Consider the following 21,961-nt stretch of genomic DNA (forward strand, 5'->3'; position numbering starts at 1 on the left):
TGAGAGGAATGTTAGCAGTTTATTGAAATAACTCAAGTGTTGCAACTATTACATTTCATATAGTCCAAGCAGACTGCTTAATTTAAAAAAAAGAAACATTTCTAATTGTACCCGTGACATAATAATGGTTATTCCAATATCTCTCTCTCCTAATTTAGATTCATGTTCAGTGACTCCAAACCTGTAAGTTGTTTTCCTTTCCAGTGTTACATATTAATTTATGATGAGTTGAGAGAATCCCATAACCCACCATTAATAATTTAGCAGCAGTGCTACAGAAATGAGTTCCTGTTTCCTCATTAGATCTCTGTCTCCCCCTAGTGTTCAGCAGCAGAGCAACAGTCACAGTTCAATCTCACCACAAGTGGCAGGTAACAGATTCCACATACTGTTGAATTTACACCTTTTTATGACATTTTTTTTCCAGACAGCTCATTTTTGTGGTCTGTATCTTCCACTAGGTGGTGCTGTAGCTGGAACCGGTGATGTGGTCTATGCTGAGATTGAGCTGAAGGACAAGAATGCAGAGAAGAAAAAGAAAAAAGGCCCATTTGTGAAATGTATGCTTTGGATTTCTACAAGACAGTTGATAATATTATGACTGCAGCACACCGAAGACATCCACTGAGTGATAATATTTGTATTTTTTATTTCTGTCAGCCAATACAGATGCAAACAATTCAGACACTCTGTACTCAGTCCTGAAGCCAGTGAAGAAACCAGGTAAGAAAACACACAAACTATTTGAGTTTAATGTCCAAGCCAGTGCAGTGTGATGCAGTCGTGTTCACTGTCTCCATCAGCTGCTCACATGTTCATTGCGGAATATTCCACTGAAATCAGCCTTTGTTTTGGTTTGTCTCATACGATATGAGTCATATCACTGCATAATTATGACCGCCGCGCAGCGAAGCTTCGTGTACCCCGGTCTTTCAGTGTCCTGGGAATCATTGACGGAAGGAGGGTAGGGCAGACACAATTTTCTGTGAATATCTCGAAAACCGTAGGGCCTAGGATGACCATTTTTTTCCGTATGTTTGCCTCCAGGGGTCATGTTAACCCATTTCATGTGCACACATGTGCACAAACAGATACACACACACACACACACACACACACATACATTCACAGTAATCATACGTATGACACATACTCACACAGTAGACATATGTACGCTTGCATGCACAGGCACATACGCAGGCACACACACAAGCACGCACACACACACACACACACACACACACACACACACACACACACACACTCACACACATAACATAAACATAACACAAACAATCAAGAATTTCTCAGAATTATGAACAGGCAAGATGGAGGTGGGGTTGTATAAAATGAATTTTACATGTGAAATCTATGAACTAATCATGTTTTGGTACTTGTTGTCTAGCAGATACCAGTGAAAATTGAGTGTGGATAATGGAATTTAGTGAGACAGTTAGAATCATATAGGCCTTTCAGCGTGATTTATTTTTGTGGAAAAAATGTGCTGGACTGGGCGGCGGTCATATTTTATATTTTATATATCGGTATATATCTAGTTATGTATAGGTTTAGTCACTTTTTTTTTTTCTTTTTCACATGTCCAAATTTCCGTCAAGGACACTGTAAGACCGGGGTACATGAAACTTGGTGGGCATGTAGCCCCATATGGATAGCATGGAACCATTGTTTTTCGTTTTGATCTGTAGCCCCCCGCTGGACTGGACCCCCCGAAAGGAGGGTAGGGCAGACACAGTTTTCTGTGAATATCTCGAGAACCGTAGGGTTTAGGAGGACCTTTTTTTTTTTGTATGTTGATCTCAAAGGGCCATGTCAACCCATTCCATAACCACTCATTTCATGTATAGCGCCACCTAGTTAAACACAAAAAAGTAAAAATGAGGTGTTGTAATCGCAGGTATCTGTGACCTAACATAGTCAAAACTGCACGAAATTGGAAGTGTAGGATCATTATGACACCCTCTGAATGCACGCCAAGTTTCGTGGAATTCCGTTCATGGGGGACCACACAATAAATTTATTTAAGTTACTATACAGCTCTATCTGTCCTTTCCACCTGACGACCCCCTGGTTTCAGCACGGATCTCGGATTGCCTTTCAGACATAGCTACATGGATGAAGGCACACCACCTCCAGCTGAACCTCTCAAAGACTGCTGGTCATCCCAGCTAAACCTACCATACACCACGACATCAACATCAAATTTGACTCCCTGTCTGTTTCACCGACCAGGACTGCAAGAAATCTAGGAGTTGTTCTCGACAACCAACTAAACTTCTCAGATCATGTTGCCTCAGTCGCCCGGTCATGCCGTTTCGCACTCTACAACATACGGAAAATCAGGACTTACTTGACTCAAGATGCTACCCAACTTCTGGTTCAGGCAATAGTCATCTCACGACTCGACTACTGCAATGCCCTCCTGACAGGTCTCCCAGCCTGCGCAGTGAAACCACTTCAGATGATCCAGAACGCAGCGGCGCGCCTGGTCTACAACCAACCCAAAAGGGCACATGTTACCCCGCTGCTCATCCAGCTACACTGGCTACCTATGGCGGCCCGCATCAAATTCAAGTCTCTAACGCTTGCCTACAAAGTAGTCTCCGGTTCTGCTCCCACCTACTTGAATGCCCTCATACAGACTTACACTACCTCCAGACCGCTGCGCTCCTCTGACGAACGACGTCTAGCTCTACCACCGGTACGCTCAAGCCAATCCAAACTTTTCTCATCTGTTGTTCCTCGTTGGTGGAACACACTGCCAGTTCCTACAAGGGCAGGGACATCCTTTTCCACGTTCAAAAAACTCCTGAAGACCCAGCTCTTTAGAGAACATCTACTCCCATAGCAACACTTACAACAAGTCTTACTGATCCTAGCACTCACCAGCCGTTTTACACTGACAAGTAACTGTTAAAATACAGCACTCACCGACGCACTTATTCTTACTGTACTCTAATGTGTTTTTTTTTTTTTTTTTTTTTAAACTGTCCTAAAATTGTGAGAATTGTTCTAAAACTTACTGTTTACCATGTTGTTAGTCGCTTTGGTTAAAAAGCGTCAGCCAAATGTAATGTAATGTAATGTAATGTACTATACACCAACTGGCCTGTAGGTGGCCGGAGACAGTTTTCTGTGAATATCTTGAGAACCATAGGGCCTAGGAGGTCCACCTTTTTTTTGTATGTTGGTCTTAAGGGGGCATGTCAACCTATCCCATTACCACTTATTTCATGTATAGCGCCACCTAGTTTTTTAAAATTAAAAAGCAAAACATTAGGTGTTTTCATCACAATATCTCTGGCTGACATAGTCAAAACTGCACGAAAAGTGTAGGATCATTATGACACCCTCCGAATGCATGCCAAGTTTTGTGGACTTTCATTCATGGAGGGCCTTACAATAAAATAATTTATGTGTACATTTAGTGACCGTACACCAACAAGGATTCCCGTGACACTGAAACTTGGTGGGCATGTAACCCCAAATGGATAGCATGGAACCATCGCTTTTCGTTTTGATCTGTAGCCCCCCCGCTGGACTGGACCCCCCGAAAGGAGGGTAGGGCAGACACAGTTTTCTGTGAATATCTTGAGAACCGTAGGGCCTAGGATGACCATTTTTTTGCGTATGTTTGCCTCCAGGGGTCATGTAAACCCATTCCATATGCACACATGTGCATAAACAGATACACACGCACACATATACATTCACAGTAATCCTACGTATGACACATACTCACACAGTAGACATATATATGCATGCATGCACATGCACACACACAGGCACATAAACAGGCAAACACACGCACACATGCACACAATTCAAGAATTTCTCAGAATTATGAACAGGCAAGATGGGGGTGGGGTTGTATAAAATGTATATTACATGCAGGGGCGGACCTGGACACTTTGAGGCCCAAGGCAAAAGATCCCGAGGCCCCTCCGAGCCCCCCCACACACACACACACTAAAACCCTAAAACTAAAACACACTTTTTTCTGTTATAATGGGACGCTGAGGCATACTCAAATACAACAAATATTTATTGCCATAGATGACAATCAAAAAACATTAGTAAAAACCTTTGACAGTATTACATTTATGAATGGTCTGTGTGTGTGTGTGTGAGAGAGAGAGAGAGAGAGAGAGAGAGAGAGAGAGAGATGAGAGAGAGTAGGCTAGGGGTTTGGGTTCTCTGTGTGTGAATATACTCTTTGTAGCTATGTATGAGAGTCTGTTTGTGTAGGCTATGTGTAAAAGAGAGGGGGAGAGAGAGAGTGAGAGTGAGTGTGTGCGTGCGAACTGAGGTGTTCGATCTTGCAAAAAGCCGACATCCAAAACAATAAACAGCGTCTGCACTGACCGAATAAACTAGCCATTTTCTGTTTATTTTTTCTCCATTTTTTATGGTCATGTAATAATGTTCAACCGTGAATCTTCTGGGTGGTTTATCTGCATTTTTGGGGAATTCAAAGTTCTTAATTTGCATAGGGCCTTTTTTTTAACGATTTCAACTCGCTCTGCATTTCTTAGGCTACGGTGTCTGGCCATAACGCAGGGTCGTCACTGATAACTGTAGCCTAGTGCTAAGTATTGTGTTAGGGCTACTCACGTACTGGTTTCATTCACCCAAAGCTTCTGCTACTGAAATGGTGTCCGTAGCAGCACCAACAGCACCAGTGCGGACTTCGGCAGTGACAGTGATCTTGTCCCTCACGACTGTTTCACTTAGATCAACATCATAATCATCATCATCAGTAGAAGAATAGGCTATGTAGTGCAAGAGCTATCCAAATTACTTTCTTCCGTGGAAGAATTCTTCGACTGGAAGAAGTTGGTTAATTTAGGCAATTTCTTTCTAAATTCTTCCTCCTCGCTTTTTCTTTTTCTTTTATCACTTCCACTCTGGAAACGTTTCATGGCTGCTGTCAATCGCTCAACTCCACACCTTACCAAGACCTCGTTCATAGCTAGTTGCTGCTATGGTGACAGAAAGTGGACCTGCAGTCATTTGATTTTATGATGAGTTTATGAGCAATCAAAATATTTTTTCAATCTTTATTATGGATTAGAATATGTTGTTTGGATGCGGAGATCATTTATTTAAAAAAAAAAAACGAAATACGATACGGGGATGACGAGGCCCCCTGGTGGCCGAGGCCCCAGGCAATTGCCTGACCATGCCTAATGGCAGGTCCGCCCCTGATGTGAAATCTATGAACTAATCATGTTTTGGTACTTGTTGTCTAGCAGATACCAGTGAGAATTGAGTGTGCATAATGCAATTCAGTGAGACAGTTAGAATCATATAGGCCTTTCAGCGTGACTTATTTTTGTGGAAAACATGTGCTGGACTGGGCGGCGGTCATATTTTGTACTGCTCTGCGGTACAAAGTTTTGCTCTACATGTTTCTCTTATGATATGAGTCATATCACTGCATCATTTTGCTCTTTATGTTTCTAAGATAAATCATGTTCACTGATTGAATGAACAAACCCAATGTCAAACACAGATCCAAGCACAAATCTCTCTGTGTTATCTCTGTGGTTATGTTGTCTTCTTCTGCCTTAGATGAAGATGGAGCTGGGCCTAGTGATGTGACTTATGCACATGTTAATGTTAAACCAAAGACACCAAAGAAACCCAAGAAACCAGGTAAAGTTCCGGTATGCTATTACCATTTTACCCCTTCATACTAATATCAGAAGATCAATCATTTCAAAGTTATTATTTTTTTTTTACATTTTCACCATTATCACAACCATGCTAGGTGATTGTAAGAAGTCTTGCACATTTTCTTTTCTAACCTGTAGATTCAGCTGGCCCTAGTGATGTCACATATGCTGATGTACAAATCAAGATGAAACCACTGGAAAGAAGAGGTGAGTCATTTCTCAGTTTGCAGTACTACAGGCTTGTATTGGGGATTTCCTTTGGTGTCTTCCTCAAATTCATTATTGTAATGTACAGAATGTGTATGTGAAGTATGGCTTTGTCCCCACTAGCTTCCCAGGTTATGCACTATAACATTCTTTGTTTGATTCAGAGACTCTACTCTATTCTCTACTTCTGTTAAAAATGTTCATGCAAGATTTTTGCATGTAATCTAGGTAGTTAGCTCACCGGTTTAGACTAAGAATCCCCTATAAAGCTCTGACATACTATTCTGCATACACAATGTCTGCAAATAGGTACTAGGTAACAGCTGTCTCTTTCTATTTTTGGCTTTCTAAGCCAAACCCATGTATTCTGAAGACGAACATGTTTACTCTTCTGTCAAGCCTGAGTGCTCATCAGGTAATGTCCCTCAAGCTTTCTAGATCAAAATGACATTCTACAAATGACGTTTGTAGAAGTTCATCAAGCAATACAACCAAACATGTTTTGTGGACAAAAGTAATTGTTTTTCAAAGAGTATTCTTGCCTCCTCTAAACCAGCCATGTGTTTGCAATGATATCCTTATTCAATGCATGCAAGTAAAATATGGAATATCCCATCATAATGTAGAACTATTTAGTAGTGTAATTTAGGAATTGTTTCCTATGGAGCCCCTAAAGGGACATGTGCGAAGCAAAAAGTTGCTGGTGCGCACTAGAAACTTCCTCATGATCACAAGAAATGTAAGCTCTTAAGAGGACATGGGCAGAAATAATTGTTCATGCTCACCACCAGAAACTTAACAAAATGTACATATCCCTTTAGGGGATACGCAGTCTCTGTCTTGATCACCCTATAATTTGTTGTTTTAACTGTATTCCAGATGGAGGATCCAACGATGCAACATATGCTCAAGTTAGGAAGAAAGCCAAAACACCTGGAAGCGCATGTGAGTACTATAGATTGAATGTTCATTTGAAATAGTCAGAGCAGTATTTTTCAGACATTGCAGTCCCAGCATGCTTGCTGATACACACAGTATGTGCCTTGACCTTTTGTCAATTTGTCATGTTCACAGATGCCTGAGAATAAAACAAATGCCCATCAAAAGACTCCAAGTCCACATAGATAAAGCCTGGATTTGGGAGACTGTCATGATCAAGAGCCACGCACACATAAACATCATTTAACAGGAAGTGACTGGTTGGTGTTGATGAGGCATACTGTAGGGCATGTCCTGCCAGAATGAATCCTTCCTTGAGCTGAGTAGTACATGACATCTTTGACTGAGAATTTGTTTAAACTGGAGCCTATTGGCTTTTAGTTTTGTTTTTATGTCTTTTTAGCCATAATTTAATAGAATTTCCAGAGAGGTTAAAAAAAATACCAATGCTTAGATGTGTGAGATTAACTCCACGATCGAGAGGGATGCATACATAAACATTGATGTAATTTGCAGTTTGCTCTCGGGTTACTATGCTATGGTCATCTAGGGTCATAATCATGTTATTATATTATATTTTAATCGTAACATATGATACTTTTTCAATACTTGGCTGGCTTCATATGCAGATGTTGTATAAAATCAGAGTGTATTTTTGTATGCTGAATTTTCACTTGCATTCAATAAAACTTTCCCCCTTCAAAATCATGAAATGAATAAGCTGAATCAATCACAGTTGAAAACATTTTGAGGATGCTGGGTTTTGGTTCACCTCAGAGATGAACCCAAAACTGGTTGAATAGAAGATAAGAAACTTCAGGCCAAAACACAGCACAGAATCAGGAAGAGAAAGGCTGAGGTTTAATCTTTAGACTCCTTCATTGGGTAATGTGGGTTTGCTCAGGGGAGAAAAGACAAAACCACATCCTCTATGGGGTTACACCTCAAGATATCTTTAAGTCATCAGTTTTGGTTCAGGTTAACAGCTCAAATCAAGAGTCTCTAGATTTAAACACAGGTTTACAACAACAACACGTTACATTTATATAGCGCTTTTCTCAACACTCAAAGCGCTTCACATGAAAAGGGGGACCTCACTAACCACCACCAATGTGTAGCACCCACCTGGGTGATGCACGGCAGCCATTATGCGCCAGAACGCTCACCACACACCAGCTTGAGGTGGAGAGTGAGGGAGTGAATGAGCCAATTACAGTGTGGGATGATTAGGGGCCCAGATGGAATGAGCCAGGTTGGAAATTTAGCCAGGACACCGGGAAATAAGTGTCAATAAGTGCCATGGGATCTTTAATGACCACAGTGAGTCAGGACCTCGGTTTAACGTCTCATCCGAAGGACGGAAATAGTAACAGTTGGGTACAACACATGTGTATATGAAAATTAAAGTATAGTATAGTTGTATAAATACTCTTTTGATCCCGTGATGGAAATTTGGTCTCTGCATTTATCCCAATACGTGAATTAGTGAAACACACTCAGCACACAGTGAAGCGGTGAAGCGCTAATCCCGACGCAGTGAGCTGCCTGCTATAGCGGCGCTCGGGGATCAGTGAGGGGTTAGGTGCCTTGCTCAAGGGCACTTCAGCCATGGATGTGGGCATGGGAGAGCAGTGCTCAACCACTTCCCCCACCCACATTTTTCCTACCGGTCGGGGATCGAACCGGCAACCCTTCAGTTACAAGCCCGAAACCCTAACCAGTAGGCCACAGCTGCCCCAAGCTTCAGTCTTCATTTAGACTCATTCAGATCACAAATCAGTGGTCATACCTCATTTGACTTTTGGCCACATCCTGCAAAGGGTGTTTAGAAACTGTTTCTTGACATTAGTACAATATTTAGACCTGTCTGTTTGCTAGCTCAACATAGCTTAGCTTAACATACTGCTCTCTCATACAGAGGCCAAACAAAGCATTCAATTCATTACATTAATGACGTTGCAGATGTGGAGGTTAACAATGCTTCTGTTGTGTCACTATGGCAAGGGATGAGCTAAGCCTCTGGTCACACACACACACGCACACACCATCTCTCTCTTTCTCTCTCACTCTCTCTCAAACTTGCACACACACACATATGCAAACACGCACACACTCACACTCATTCAGAGAAGGTGTCAGAGAGAGAGTTAGGAAGCAGGGCAGCTACAGGACAGCATGGCACTCACTGCTCTCTGTCTGCTGATGTGTAAGTATATTTCTCTATTTCCTCAATGATTAGGTAACTGTATCCATGTCACTGTTGTAATTTTAGCTGACATGCAGAGATAAACAGTTAAAGACGTAGACCACTCATGGCTCTTGTGAATTTGTGAGAGAGTTTGCCTGATACATTACAATGGATTCAGGTAAACCTTCTAATAATACAATTCTAATAATTACACTTTAGCCGTGATGACTTTAACCAATAATAGCCTATATTATCCATCATGACATTGGGTTATATTGTCCCCAAGAATGCTGTTTCATTGTAATAGACAGAGACTTTGTAACAGACTTTGCTTAAATTTCCACTTGGGGATCAATAAAGTATCTATCTATCAGTGATTTTTTTTCTACCATTTGTGCTTTAGTGTTCAGCTCTGTGTTACAGTATGGAGTCATGGAAGGTCAGTGAAAGATGATTGTATGAAAGATCTATGTGGATCACTACTGCTGATTCATTCCAGAGTAGCCATCCTAACAGTTCATCTGGCTTCAGATCATTTAAACATTACATGTACTTTGTGATTAACAAGTTACATTATTACATACATATATTACATTACATTTAACAATGTGACACTAACATCAGACATTGTCTTTACTTTTTTTACTGACAGGCCATTTTTAATGCAAAGATATCTAAACATTCTCTATCTCTATACTTCACTGATTTCATGAACTGGCCATGATTTAACAAATTTATATTGACAGTATTTTGTCTAGATCACAGTATCACCTCCTGGTTTATTTTCCCTGTGTGCTTTTGAGTGACAGCTCATTGCTCTTCATTTGCACAGTGAGACAAAAGGCTGTTGTGATCCTCAAGCCCAACTGGACAAAACTGTTCAGAGGAGACACAGTGTCGCTCAGATGCCACCTCCCGGGAGAGCCATCCGCCGACTGGGAGTACATTTGGTATAAAAACGAGGAGGAGCTTAACCCTTACAAGGTCTGGAGCGAGAGCAACGAGTATAAGAACGTGGGCCCAGTGGAAGAGTCTGACGGCGGCGAGTACGCTTGTCTGGGCATGAGGAAGGTCGACTCGGTCTTCTCTGAGATCAGTGACGCTGTAATACTTACTGTCTCAGGTAAGTGTGTGTTGAAAAAGGTAGCATCACTCACCTACTACCTTCAACTTAATGTACAATAACTTGATTGTACATTATTGTTATTGTATTTTGTAAATAGTGTACGCAGACACTGAGTACAACTTTTTCTATCTATCAATCATCATCTAATTGAATTATAAAATAAATTAAATAATTAAAACAAAATTGACATGTCAAAGTCAAAGTCAAAGTCAAAGTCAAAGTCAGCTTTATTGTCAATTTCTTCACATGTTCCAGACATACAAAGAGATCGAAATTACGTTTCTCACTATCCCACGGTGAAGACAAGACATATTTTACCAATTTAAGTCCACAGACAAACATAACATTCAAGTAAACAAAAAAGTAAGTAAATAAGAGGGCACATATAATAATGAAAAAAATAAGAGCAGCAAAATTTGGTTGAAATTGTGCATAGACAGTCAATAAAATACTAGTGCAAAGTCAGGCCAATAAAAGGCTTGTGTAGTTCTGTTTGACCTAAGTAAGAAAGAAAGTGACATAGTGGTGCAAGTTATGTAAGAGCAGCAGATGTGTTGTGTTTTCAGGACAACAACAAGTTGTAAAGTGTACAAGTGTGCAAGTGTGCAAGTGGAGTAGTGCACGCGGCCATTGTGGGTCCAATGTCCAGGATGTTATGTAGCTGAGGGTGGAGGGGGGAGAGGAGGGAGAGAGTTCAGCATCCTTACAGCTTGGTGTATGAAGCTGTTGGTGAGTCTGGTAGTGCGGGAGCGCAGGCTTCTGTACCTCTTCCCAGAGGGCAGTAGATCGAACAGATTGTGAGCGGGGTGACTTGCATCACTCACAATTTTGGTCGCCTTGCGGGTGAGGTGGGTGGTGTAAATGTCCTTCAGGGAGGGGAGTGAAGCACCAATAATCCTTCCAGCTGTGTTCACTATGCGCTGCAGGGCTTTCCTGTTGTATTCAGTGCAGCTTCCGCCCCACACAGCGATACAGCTGGAGAGGATGCTCTCAATGGTGCCTCGTAGACATGTAATCTATTATCATGTTTGTTTTTTACACCTGCCTCATGAATGCATATTAGAGAGACCCAAGGCTGTGATTCTCCAGAGGCCTGACTGGCCCCAGATCTTCAGCGGAGAGACGGTCACTTTCAGGTGTGACATCCCAGGTGAGCTGCCGTCTGAATGGAGGTACCGGTGGCGGAAGGACGGACAGAAGGTAAAACCTGATTCCGCTGGGGAGACAAATATTTACAGGATAACGGTCGCCGACCAGTCCCACAGTGGCAAGTACACCTGCACTGGCCTGAGGAAAAGTGACTACAAGTTCTCCCTCGCCAGTGAATCAGTGACACTGACTGTGTCAGGTGAGAATCTTTTTTTACCTGACCCCGACTTATGGAATCAAAACATAATTCTAGTCCTGATTTGGCCTAATGCTCTGACAGACACCATTATTATTTTGAATGTACAGCAGCAGCCTATCTTATGTCTAATGTAATACATAATACTTACCTATTGCAACACTGTTACACTGTAACATTAATATAAGTGTTTGCTAATGTTAATGTTTTAGCCTAGTTGAAATTCCAAAGTCAAAGGCCCTACCTGTATCATGTTTACCAGAGAGACCGCAGGCGGTGCCGATTCTGACCCCTAAGGACATGGAGATCTTCAGTGGTGAGTCAGTCTCGCTCCGCTGCCTCATTCAGGATGGGGAGGCCGTGGGAGACTGGAAGTACAGCTGGTACAAGAGGGGCTACGTGGGCTACAGCCAGATCAGCGACGAGCAGGAGTACGGTATCAGCCCCGCCACGGAGGCCGACAGCGGCGACTACACCTGCAGGGGCACGCGCAAGAGCGACGCCCAGCACTCCGAGACCAGTGAGGCCATTAGGCTGACCGTGTCAGGTGAGCAGCGGGTTGGGGAGAGGAGGGTGTATCCTTACACTGCTTAACAATGTGCTAGGTTGTCTGATTGTAGTTATTATGCTATGTTGCCTAGTCAAAATGTAATTAGGTAGTTGTTGTTATTGATGTCATTATTGGTTTGAAGAGTTCAGATGCAAAAGCCTCTACACGCCACCTCTGTCAAAAATGAGACAACGATGGTGAGTGAATGCTCTCCACATAGTATACTTCAATCGAATAACTTTGCTTCAAAACCCACTAAATACCACCTTATCGATGTTTACTCATTTAAAGGAAAAGTGGTCAGACGGATTTAGAGGGCTTTGCATCTGAACTCTGCGTTTGGTATTATTTTGCAATTTGGAAAATAATTCTTACTCATGTTTCTATAGCTAAGCTTACAGGGCTATTTATTTTTGGTTTAGATGTTTAGATATTGAATTATCCCTTTCATGTAGTCAATCTCCACTGAGCGATATTGCTTTCATAACCAAGTGTATACATACATATGTTAGGAATTATAGACATTTCATTTGAGTATATATTTTAGAACCTTGTTATTGAAAAGTCAAGTAGGCTACCTGCAGGATATCTGTCTGTCTTGTCTCACATGTTTTTTCTTTCTCAGGCCTGCCCAAAGTTTCAATCTCTATGAAACCAGAGAGCCCCATATACATTGGAGAGACGGTCACTCTGGAGTGTGTGACCGCCTCTCGCACTGACTGGAGCTATACCTGGTTTAAAGGAAGTCCACAGACCGAGGCGCTGCCCTCGGACCGTGAGAGTAAAGGCGGGAACACCCTCACCATCAGCGGGGCTTCGGAACAGGACCAGGATGAGTACTGGTGTCAGGGGGAGAGGTGGAACAGCACCACGGCTTCGCTCATGAGTGACCCGGTTTACCTGAGCGTGTCTGGTGAGTTCACTTTGTGTTTTGTTTTTTCCCCCAGCAATATTTGAGTACATGTTCACTCCATCAGTGTGTTTGTGCCATTGTAGCATGTCACATATCCTTGACTCTGGGAAATGAGTACCTAAATGAGATTTGGGAATTGGCCAAAACTACTCCAAAACTACTGCAATTTAATGATCATTTAGCATGCACATGATGCAACTTCTCTACTTGATCTGGATCTTTTTGTGTGTCATTTCCCAACATTCTCCAAGAGGACATAAAGTATCTGTACTTTACCATGACTTTCTTGATTGTGATGATGAAATATTTGTTACATTTTTCAGAATCTTTCTGCTTTTATTTCAGACTTGCCGACAGGCTCCCTGACTGCAGAGCCCCCGAATCCTGTATTCACTGGGGAGACCGTCACCCTGACATGTGTGCTAGAATCACACAGTGACTGGTCCTATAAATGGTACAAAGGAAGCTCTCAGAACCCAGTGTCTCAGTCCGACCGGTACCACAGAGAGGCAAACACCCTTACCATCTGGGGAGTGGTCGAATCAGATCAGGACCATTACTGGTGCCAGGGGGAAAAGGACACCAGACCCACTTCCTCACACATGAGTACTTATGTTTACTTGTCTGTCACAGGTGGGTCAGTGCTGCACATTGGCTGTATTATGTCATGGATTCATTTGCACAATTGTAGCAATTTCATAATTATTCTAGGTAATATGTAAGTTGAAGTATGAAAGTGGAATTTAAGAAAAGGGAACGTCAACACAGATCCACTATAGCTGAGATTGTGATGTGATATCTCTGCTATTATATAGTTGTATGAAATTTAATACAATTAAATTTAAAGAGGCTGAAATTAATTCCACCTCAACTGAAATTCCACATGATAATTAAATAATGCATGCGCAAAGGAGAATGAGAGAAGAGTCTATCAATGCATGAAACTATCAGTGCATGAAAAGGATTATTATATACCTGCAGTTATGTAATCATTATATACCAATTTCTATTCCTCATTGCTCTTCCTTATACAGCCTTGCCCACTGCCACCCTGACTGTCCAGCCCGCCAGCCCTGTGTTCAGTGGAGAGATAGTGACGTTTACGTGTGCAATACAGTATCTCCGAGACTGGACGTACAGGTGGTACAGACGCAACTCCTCAGATGCGGTGTCCCAATCCGAGCGCTACGGCCGAGCTGGGAACACCTTGACCATCCGAGGGGTGGCTGACCTTGACCAGGACCAGTACTGGTGTCAGGGGGAGAGGGACACGCGACCCACTGTATCACAGATCAGTGAGAATGTCACACTGAATGTACATGGTGAGACATGCGTGGTGGAGCTCATGTGAATGCCTGTAGTTAGAGTGCACAGAGTTAGCTTGTGTTGAAAAATATATGTTCAAAAAGGTCTTTCATGCTCAGATTAATAACTCAAATCAATATATGTAATATACTATATATGTTTTTGGAGATGAGTTTAAGTTGTTATGTGTTACAATGTTTGACCATGAATGAATAGTTGACCATTGAATCAATGTTGACTATGGCTATAAATATAAAGTAAATATTGTAAATATAAAGTACTCAGGCTTTAGAGTTTTGAGCTTTGATCACGTCATGACGGAATGCAAAACAGTTACTTTGTAATTCATTTGTAGAATTCAAGCCAAAGCCACGGCTGACATCCAACCAATCAGATCACATCTACACCGGTTCATCTTTGACTCTGACCTGTGAGATGGACCCGTCCACTGGCACCGGGTGGACATTTTTCTGGTACCGAGACTCACAGAACTCAGAACCTATGTTCCAATCCGATGTGAACTCCTACACCATCAACTTTGTGAAGGTCTCTGATGAAGCGCCATATTTTTGTTGCGCTGGAAGAGGCAGCCCGGTCTATTACACACATTACAGCAACGCTACATGGATACAAGTTACTGGTATGTGGAAAACTAACAAAATCACAAACATTTGTCTTTTTTGGGGGGAGGGACCATTGAACTTATTCAAATGCAATTTCTATGATATATATATTTTTTTCTGATCCTGTCCGAAATATAGAGAGGCCAAAGGCCTTCATCACCCTGTTGTCTAACTGGACGCGGATCTTCAGCGGTGAGACCATCTCTCTCCAGTGTGACATTCACAGCACCACAGACACTGACTGGGACTACGTCTGGTACAAGAATGGCTACCTAAACAACCCCGTGAGCCGCGAGAAAGAATACCGCGTCACCCTGGTGTACGGTCACCGCGGCGACGAATACACCTGCATCGGCAGGAGGAAGAGGGAGCTCACGTACTCAGAGATGAGTGACCCCCACAGTGTCTCAGTGTTCGGTGAGTCTGAGGGATCTGAGATCATGTGGGGTGTTGGATACATTTTTTGGGGGAAGAAAGCGTTAGGCGAAGGATTACAAGGTTGCTAAAATGATCATTGCTTATCCCGTTTTACTGTCAGTCAAAGTAGTTGATTAATTTTAAAAATTAATTCATACCTCTGCTGTTGTCCTGCTGAATATATCAGTCTCCCAACTGTTTTGGCAATTGTGTTGTATCAATTCTTTCCAATACACAAAGTTTCTCATATATATTGCACTTTAGACAAAAACATCTTATTGCAAGGACTGAGATTCAATTCCCTCACTACAGAGAGACCCCTGGCTCTACTGAGTGTCCCTGCTCGGACCTGGGTGCGTGAAGGTGACTCAGTGACCCTGAGCTGCGAGGTGAAGAGTCCGGCCGCAGGCTGGAGGTTCCATTGGTACAGAGCCGACTCCGCAGCCAGACAGACCCTCGTGTACAGCAACGGTGGCTCCTTTACCATCAGCCCAGTGCTGCTCCAACACGCTGGCTTGTACACGTGCAGAGCAGAGAGAGGAGATCCGCCATACTACACCAAATACAGCAAGCTCCAGCCACTCTGGGTCACTGGTAAGTCAGTTACAAATACAACTAACAAATACAACATTATTGAGTCCAAAGTCTTAGTTTCACTGGTTCAAATTTGCAGTACCCTTGCTTTTAATTGCACATAACTATTCAGTTCTTAATTCTATAGTTTCAAATTCACCTCTACATTTTTGAACATATTACACTGGTTCAAATACAGTACCAACATACTGACATATGGCAGAGTTTTGTCACTATCAATCATAGTACTATCTTCCAAATCTCTACAGGCCTGTCACCTCCTGCCTCTCTGGTCATCAGGCCTAACAGAACCCAGCACTTCATATATAAATCCCTGTCCCTGAGCTGTGAAATGCAGGACTACCCTGTCGGCTGGAGGCTGAGGTGGTTCACGGACAGAGGGGAGTTAACGGAATGCCCGGCTGCGTGGAGGTCAGTGGTAGGATCGACCTGCTCCATCGTCCACCCACACGAGTCAGAGAGCGGCGTGTACTGGTGTCAGTCAGAAACCGGGCTGCGCAGCAACCCTGTCAACGTCACGTTCCATGGTAAGTTTGCAACACCTTGTGTAACGGAGTGGACGGAACAAACAAACAAACTCCTTCCACGTGTGCATTCCCCTTAACCCCAAACCCTTCTCAAGATTGTACAGACCTATGGAACAGCTTCGAAATGGTTCAGAATTAAGTGCCTCAACATTACAACTATAAACCAACATATTCTTCATACAATGTGATCATTTGAAACAATGGTTGCTGTTTCCAAATGAGTGGAAAAGCAAAGAGAACAGACATACAGAAAAGTCCAACACCTTTACCTTTACCATTAAAAAGAAGAAACTGCAACCTAGTGTGTCTATTTCAGATGCCGTCTTCACTCCTTGCATTTTTACTCCGTTGTGTATATGCAGTGTACTGTATTGCGCAGATGCCGACGTGATCCTGGAGAGCCCTGTCCACCCTGTGATGGTGGGTGACCCCCTGACCCTGCGCTGCAGGTACCGTAAGACGCCCACCAACACGGAGGCCGACATCTACAAGGACGGATCTCCCATTCTGCCCACCATCACCGGGGAGGTGACCATCCCGGAGGTGACCCAGTCACACGAGGGACGGTATCGGTGCAGGCATTCCGACAGCGGAGACTCCCCAGAGAGCTGGGTCACAGTGAGAGCTAAAGGTAACCGAGGCAACCCTTCGTAGGACAAGGCCCTTCACACTGTCACTGCAAGGTTTTTTTTTTTGTTTATTTTGTTTTGTTAAAACAACAGCTGTATAAACAACTTAATTTTACCTTTTTGTCAAATTTATTTGGATTTTCATGGCTCAGTACTCTTGATCAGGAAATGATAGAAAAAGCTTTCACAACATGATATAGCCGACTTTATCACTAGAAGACAAGTTAGCATACTTAGTTTTTGTCTGTGCCAATTTTTTTTCAGCTCACAGTGTTATGTTGTAGACTAAAACTCTTAATAATAACAGAGAAACACATGTTGAAATATAGTAGTATAGATCCTGCAATGTCTCTCTCCCATCAGATACTCGGCCACAAAAGCATCTAGCACTTTGGCTTGTGCTGGGCCTGTGCATTGGGCTTGCCGTAGTGGTTGTATTTGCACTGCTGTATCGCTACAGAGGTAGTACAGCCTTTTTCGCCTTTTCACTGTCTATTCACATCCATATTATCATGCAGATAACATTTGTTTTACAGTGTCTGTGCCAAAATAATATATACAACACCTCACACTGTAGATGTTATGCTGTTATTATCTCTTGTATGCTGGAAACTCTTTATAGAAATTGTATTTTTGCACAGTGATGACTTATCAATGCTTCTTTAGGCTTGTTCATTCATGGAAGACTATTGTAAGTAATTCTGTTCATTTTCTTTATTTGACATTACAAAAACATAGTAGGCCATCACTCTATACCATTCTTCACGGTCTCTGTGTCTATCTAGTGGCCGTGGATGGCAGAGCACCCACGGGGGGTCGAGCGAGGAGCAGAACAGGCCTGTGGACCGTCAGGGGGAAAAGTCTGGCAAAGTTCCATGGCAGTTTGGTTCGTTTTTTCCCAAATGAAGAACTATATAACAACCCAACTGATGTCCACTACATTACTTAATACAATCATCAAAAAAGGGGATATTTGTTTGATACATAGACTGTATAGAACTATATATACAGTCTATGGTTTGATACAATATCACCACAGTAACTGTATCCACAGCGTTAAAATTAGGTAATAGCATTAAGGAACAAATAGTAACAGTTACACTTGATTAATGTAACAGGCATGAGAGTATATTGACTAATTAAAACAAATACACGATTACTGTAAACAGGAAATGTGCAACTTGTAGATCGTCCCTTACCCAGACTATAGCGACTAAACAGTGTTGGGTCAGATTACTTTGAATATTAATCTATTACTGAATACAGACTACACACCAATTCTTGTAATAACATAATCCATTGGATTACAAAAAATGGATTACTTAATCAAGATCATTTTGATGCTAAAAGATATAGCATGAGAATAGCATGTCTGACATTGCCAATGCATGCCCAGGATGCCTTCTATTACATTCTTGCATTATGTAATGTTATTCTCACGGGTAAGACCCTTTTTGTCTGTTTCAGACAAATTGATAGAGACAAAAAGTGTATTGAAAAGGCCCTTGACTCTGTGTGGCTGCCAGGAAGTTAGCCACAATGGTGAATTATATGGCTTGATGGTCTTCTGGACTTCAAAGCAGCGCTGCCACCCTCAACTTCAAGGCAGCGCTGCCATACCTAACCCTAACTGTAATCCTAAACCTAACCCGAACCCTTGCCTAACCCTAGTGCCTTCCAGGCAGCACTGCCTTGAAGTCGACGGTGGGGGCCCAAAAGACCATCAATTATAAGCCCTCTGTGTGGACCTAAGTGTCCTCCTTCCGCAAGTGCTGAATGAAGCTTATAAAAATGAAGCTTATAAAAAAAGGTAAAAAAAAAAACAACACATTCTGTGCGGTCGTACATAAGGGGCTTACCGATATGCACTGCACTTGCTGCAAGGTTGTGCTGGGTTGAGCGAATGGCCCAAAGATGTGTGCTATGGTAACGCTATTTCTGCTACTTTATGGTACACATGTAGCCCACTTCCCCTTTTAAACACAAATTGCGTGTTTATTTCTAAACCTCACTCCAGATCTGGGTCATGGCACCAATGCCTTGTGCTGATTTGCACGGCTCAGCCCTGCATTTGCCCCACAAACAGCAACACCTTGAATTTGGGAGTCGAGCTTGCTAACAATCGAGCTAAAAGCCCAGGCTGCTGGCTCTCTTACTAGTACTCGTCCTAAGGGGTTGGGAAGGAAGTTTACACAACATACACACTGCACAGATATGTACCAACTAGCTACAGTTACACCAAAGGCCTATAAGCAGACATTGGTGGGATTCATTTTGCCCATTTTCCCCTTACTTTATAAATAATTTGTCCTCCTTTTCAGAGTCTGGTTGGTGGTCACCCAGTTCTACTACATTATAGCATACATGTATCCTTTACTTCCCCTTTTAAACACAAACTATGACTATCAACTGGTCTTCTATTTCTGTACAGAATCACTCACATGATTCCCATTTTATTCTCTAGCTGGGTCGGGGTTGGGTGTGCTAAAAGGCAATAACCCCTTAAATTATGACTTCTGAGAGATTGAGACTTACGGATATAACCATCAACACATTTAAGGCATCTTGCTGTAAAAAAAGATGACAATTACAAAGCATGATTATCACACATAGAGTGACCTGTGCTATTTGACCTATTATGATATCAGGGCTGGAGAACATAGTAGTGACTTCACACATCCCTGAAGACTTGGGTCCCTGGGCCTGGGCCCATTAGGCCCATTCAGTAATCCATCCCTGCTCATAAATTTGCCTTTTTAGAACTTTTGAACCATTTTGGAATTTCTGTTGTGTGATATTCCATATGTTGCCTTATTCAAGTTATTCTAAATGTTTGGGATTAAAAAGCTGATTAACACAGTGAGTCCATGCCCCCTTGAGAAAAGTATTTTGAGTTTTTTCAATAATATACAAAAATATATATATAATACAGTATTTTATTTTGATACATTATGGCTACAGTGTTTTTATTTACTATTTAAAAATAAGGTATTTAGTTTTCAAAATAGGCTACATCCTGATGTATTTTTGCCCATCCCTGTATGTATTGAAACACATAAACAAAATGTAATCAAGTAATCTTCGACAATGTAACTATAATCTGATTGCACTTTTTTATGTAATCTGGTCTGATTACTCATTTTGGTAACACTTTACGGTAAGGGTACATGAATTATCATGAATTCATGCATGAATTAATTCATTATTTCTGTATTACCGGTACTTCATTTCTTAATATTACATGAATCATCAGGAATTGACATGAGTAAATAGTCTGTCATCGTGTCCTTATACATGAACAGCACATCACCTAAAGTATTAGGTACAGTGGGCACATTATTATGAATTATGATTTATTAAGCATGATCATGATTATTTCTTTTTCTGCCAAAAATGTGGTCATCACGGCACAAATTCTGATTTACCAAAACCTTGGACCTTGGCAGTTCTCTAAACAAATATCACTATTCGGCGCTACAGTTGAGGGGCCACAGACATGATCTCATGAGCAATTAACCTTAAATTCATGTAATCATGATGATCATGCTTAAGAAGTCATAAATCATAATGATGTACCCGTCATACCTAATGCTTTAGTTGATGTGTTGTTCATGCATGAGGTCATGAATGAGAGACTATGAACTCACGTTATTTCCTGATGATTCATAAGATATAAAGGAATTAAGTTATGCATAAATCATGAATTAATTCATGCATGAATTCATGATAATTTGTGTACCCTTAAAGTACCCTTACCCGTAAAATGTTACCCTTGTTTTTTGCAATCTAATTACGTAATCCAGATTACTTGTATTCAGATACTACCCAACCCTGCAACTGAAATACAATATAATGAAAGTGTCATGAAAAACGTCACTTTTTCCTCGAATGTTTTTGTTAAACTTGGGATAACGAGAAGCATTTGTCTAAACTTCTCAGCAGGAGCCTCAAGTGGTCCTAGTGATGTGGTCTTTACTGAGATCGAGTTGAAGGAGATGCGCAGAAAGTGGTATAAGGTATGCAAGACATCCGATTCCAAATGTATGTACAGTGCCTATAAAAAATATTCACCCCCCTTGGATATTTTCCATTTTACTGATTTAATGAATGGAATCAGGGCAGCAGTTTTCAGATTACTTTATGTGCTTGCATAATTGCAAACGGGTTCTCGACTGTTAATGCAATATCTACATTGTCCATTATCAGCAACCATTCATCCAATGTTCCAAAGGCATTAAGGCTGTGTGTGTGTGTGTGCGTGTACAGTGTGTCTGTATGTATATAGGTGTGTGTGTGTGTGTGTGTGTTTCTGTATGTACTGTATGCATGCATATTAGTTAATTGTGAAATTTTAACCACACTCGTAAGAATTAACTCTTGAACTGACTGACCTCTTCACAGGTAAAAGCTGAGCCTGCCGGTGGCCGGCTACCAAAGACCCACAGCCAGGAAGTGTCCATTCTGATATGATACAGGAGCTGGGAAGCACATGGACAGTCCGCTTCAGGACCTTAGCTCCAAGTGAAAACAGTGCATAGACAGTGTACAGACAACACTCAATCATAGAGGATAAAGGCACAACTGTTCTAAGGATGAAATTCAGAATGGCTAAAGAAGATCTGCTTTATTCTGTGTCTTTTCAGCATTGTTTGTTTGGGCCATGGAAATAACAGGCCCTTTTTATACAGTGCTACTACAAGACAATCATAATAGCAGGAATCACAAAGAAATGAAGAGTTAATGATTTAACATCACAGTACATTATCAGTGAACAAAACATTTTCTGTTACTGTTAAATGACATTTAATAATGGAAAAAGAATGCTATTTATTCACCAGGACTTCCTGTTCCATTACCCTTGTCCATGTAGTCATAGATATTGCCACATTTCATCTGCTAATT

At 41.7% G+C, this 21,961-nt stretch overlaps 2 protein-coding genes across 6 annotated transcripts in view; both read left to right on the plus strand.

Annotated features, from left to right (window-relative positions):
• Window positions 1-21,961, plus strand: part of LOC121689382 (titin-like) — a 309,974-nt gene that overhangs the window by 246,937 nt on the left and 41,076 nt on the right. The gene's annotated exons all lie outside the window — the stretch shown is intronic.
• LOC121689395 (basement membrane-specific heparan sulfate proteoglycan core protein-like) lies at window positions 8,961-21,946 on the plus strand. Of its 5 annotated transcripts, none has more exons than XM_042069165.1 (18): window positions 8,961-9,048; window positions 9,434-9,469; window positions 9,863-10,153; window positions 11,220-11,504; window positions 11,764-12,048; window positions 12,677-12,964; window positions 13,310-13,597; window positions 13,999-14,286; window positions 14,625-14,909; window positions 15,031-15,309; window positions 15,622-15,903; window positions 16,152-16,430; window positions 16,810-17,061; window positions 17,423-17,521; window positions 17,726-17,750; window positions 17,845-17,945; window positions 20,999-21,075; window positions 21,461-21,946. In XM_042069165.1, the coding sequence occupies exons 1-18, from the start codon at window positions 9,018-9,020 to the stop codon at window positions 21,527-21,529; spliced, it is 3,540 nt and encodes a 1,179-aa protein (XP_041925099.1). In that variant the 5' UTR covers window positions 8,961-9,017; the 3' UTR covers window positions 21,530-21,946. The 5 variants fall into 5 exon arrangements, with proteins under 5 accessions (XP_041925099.1, XP_041925100.1, XP_041925102.1 ...); XM_042069166.1 differs by having other exon boundaries at window positions 21,002-21,075; XM_042069168.1 differs by lacking the exons at window positions 20,999-21,075; window positions 21,461-21,946 and adding an exon at window positions 19,381-20,594.

The sequence above is a fragment of the Alosa sapidissima genome, chromosome 18 (genome assembly GCF_018492685.1).
Source record: "Alosa sapidissima isolate fAloSap1 chromosome 18, fAloSap1.pri, whole genome shotgun sequence".
NCBI classification, from domain to species: Eukaryota; Metazoa; Chordata; class Actinopteri; order Clupeiformes; family Clupeidae; genus Alosa; species Alosa sapidissima.

Bases quoted from the DNA above. Each gene is read 5' to 3' on its own strand.
- LOC121689395 (XM_042069165.1), top strand. From the start codon at position 9,018: ATGGCACTCACTGCTCTCTGTCTGCTGATGT. The intron at 9,049-9,433 runs GTAAGTATATTT...TTTGTGCTTTAG, and splicing joins TGCTCTCTGTCTGCTGATGT to TGTTCAGCTCTGTGTTACAG. The intron at 17,751-17,844 runs GTAAGTAATTCT...GTGTCTATCTAG, and splicing joins TTCATTCATGGAAGACTATT to TGGCCGTGGATGGCAGAGCA.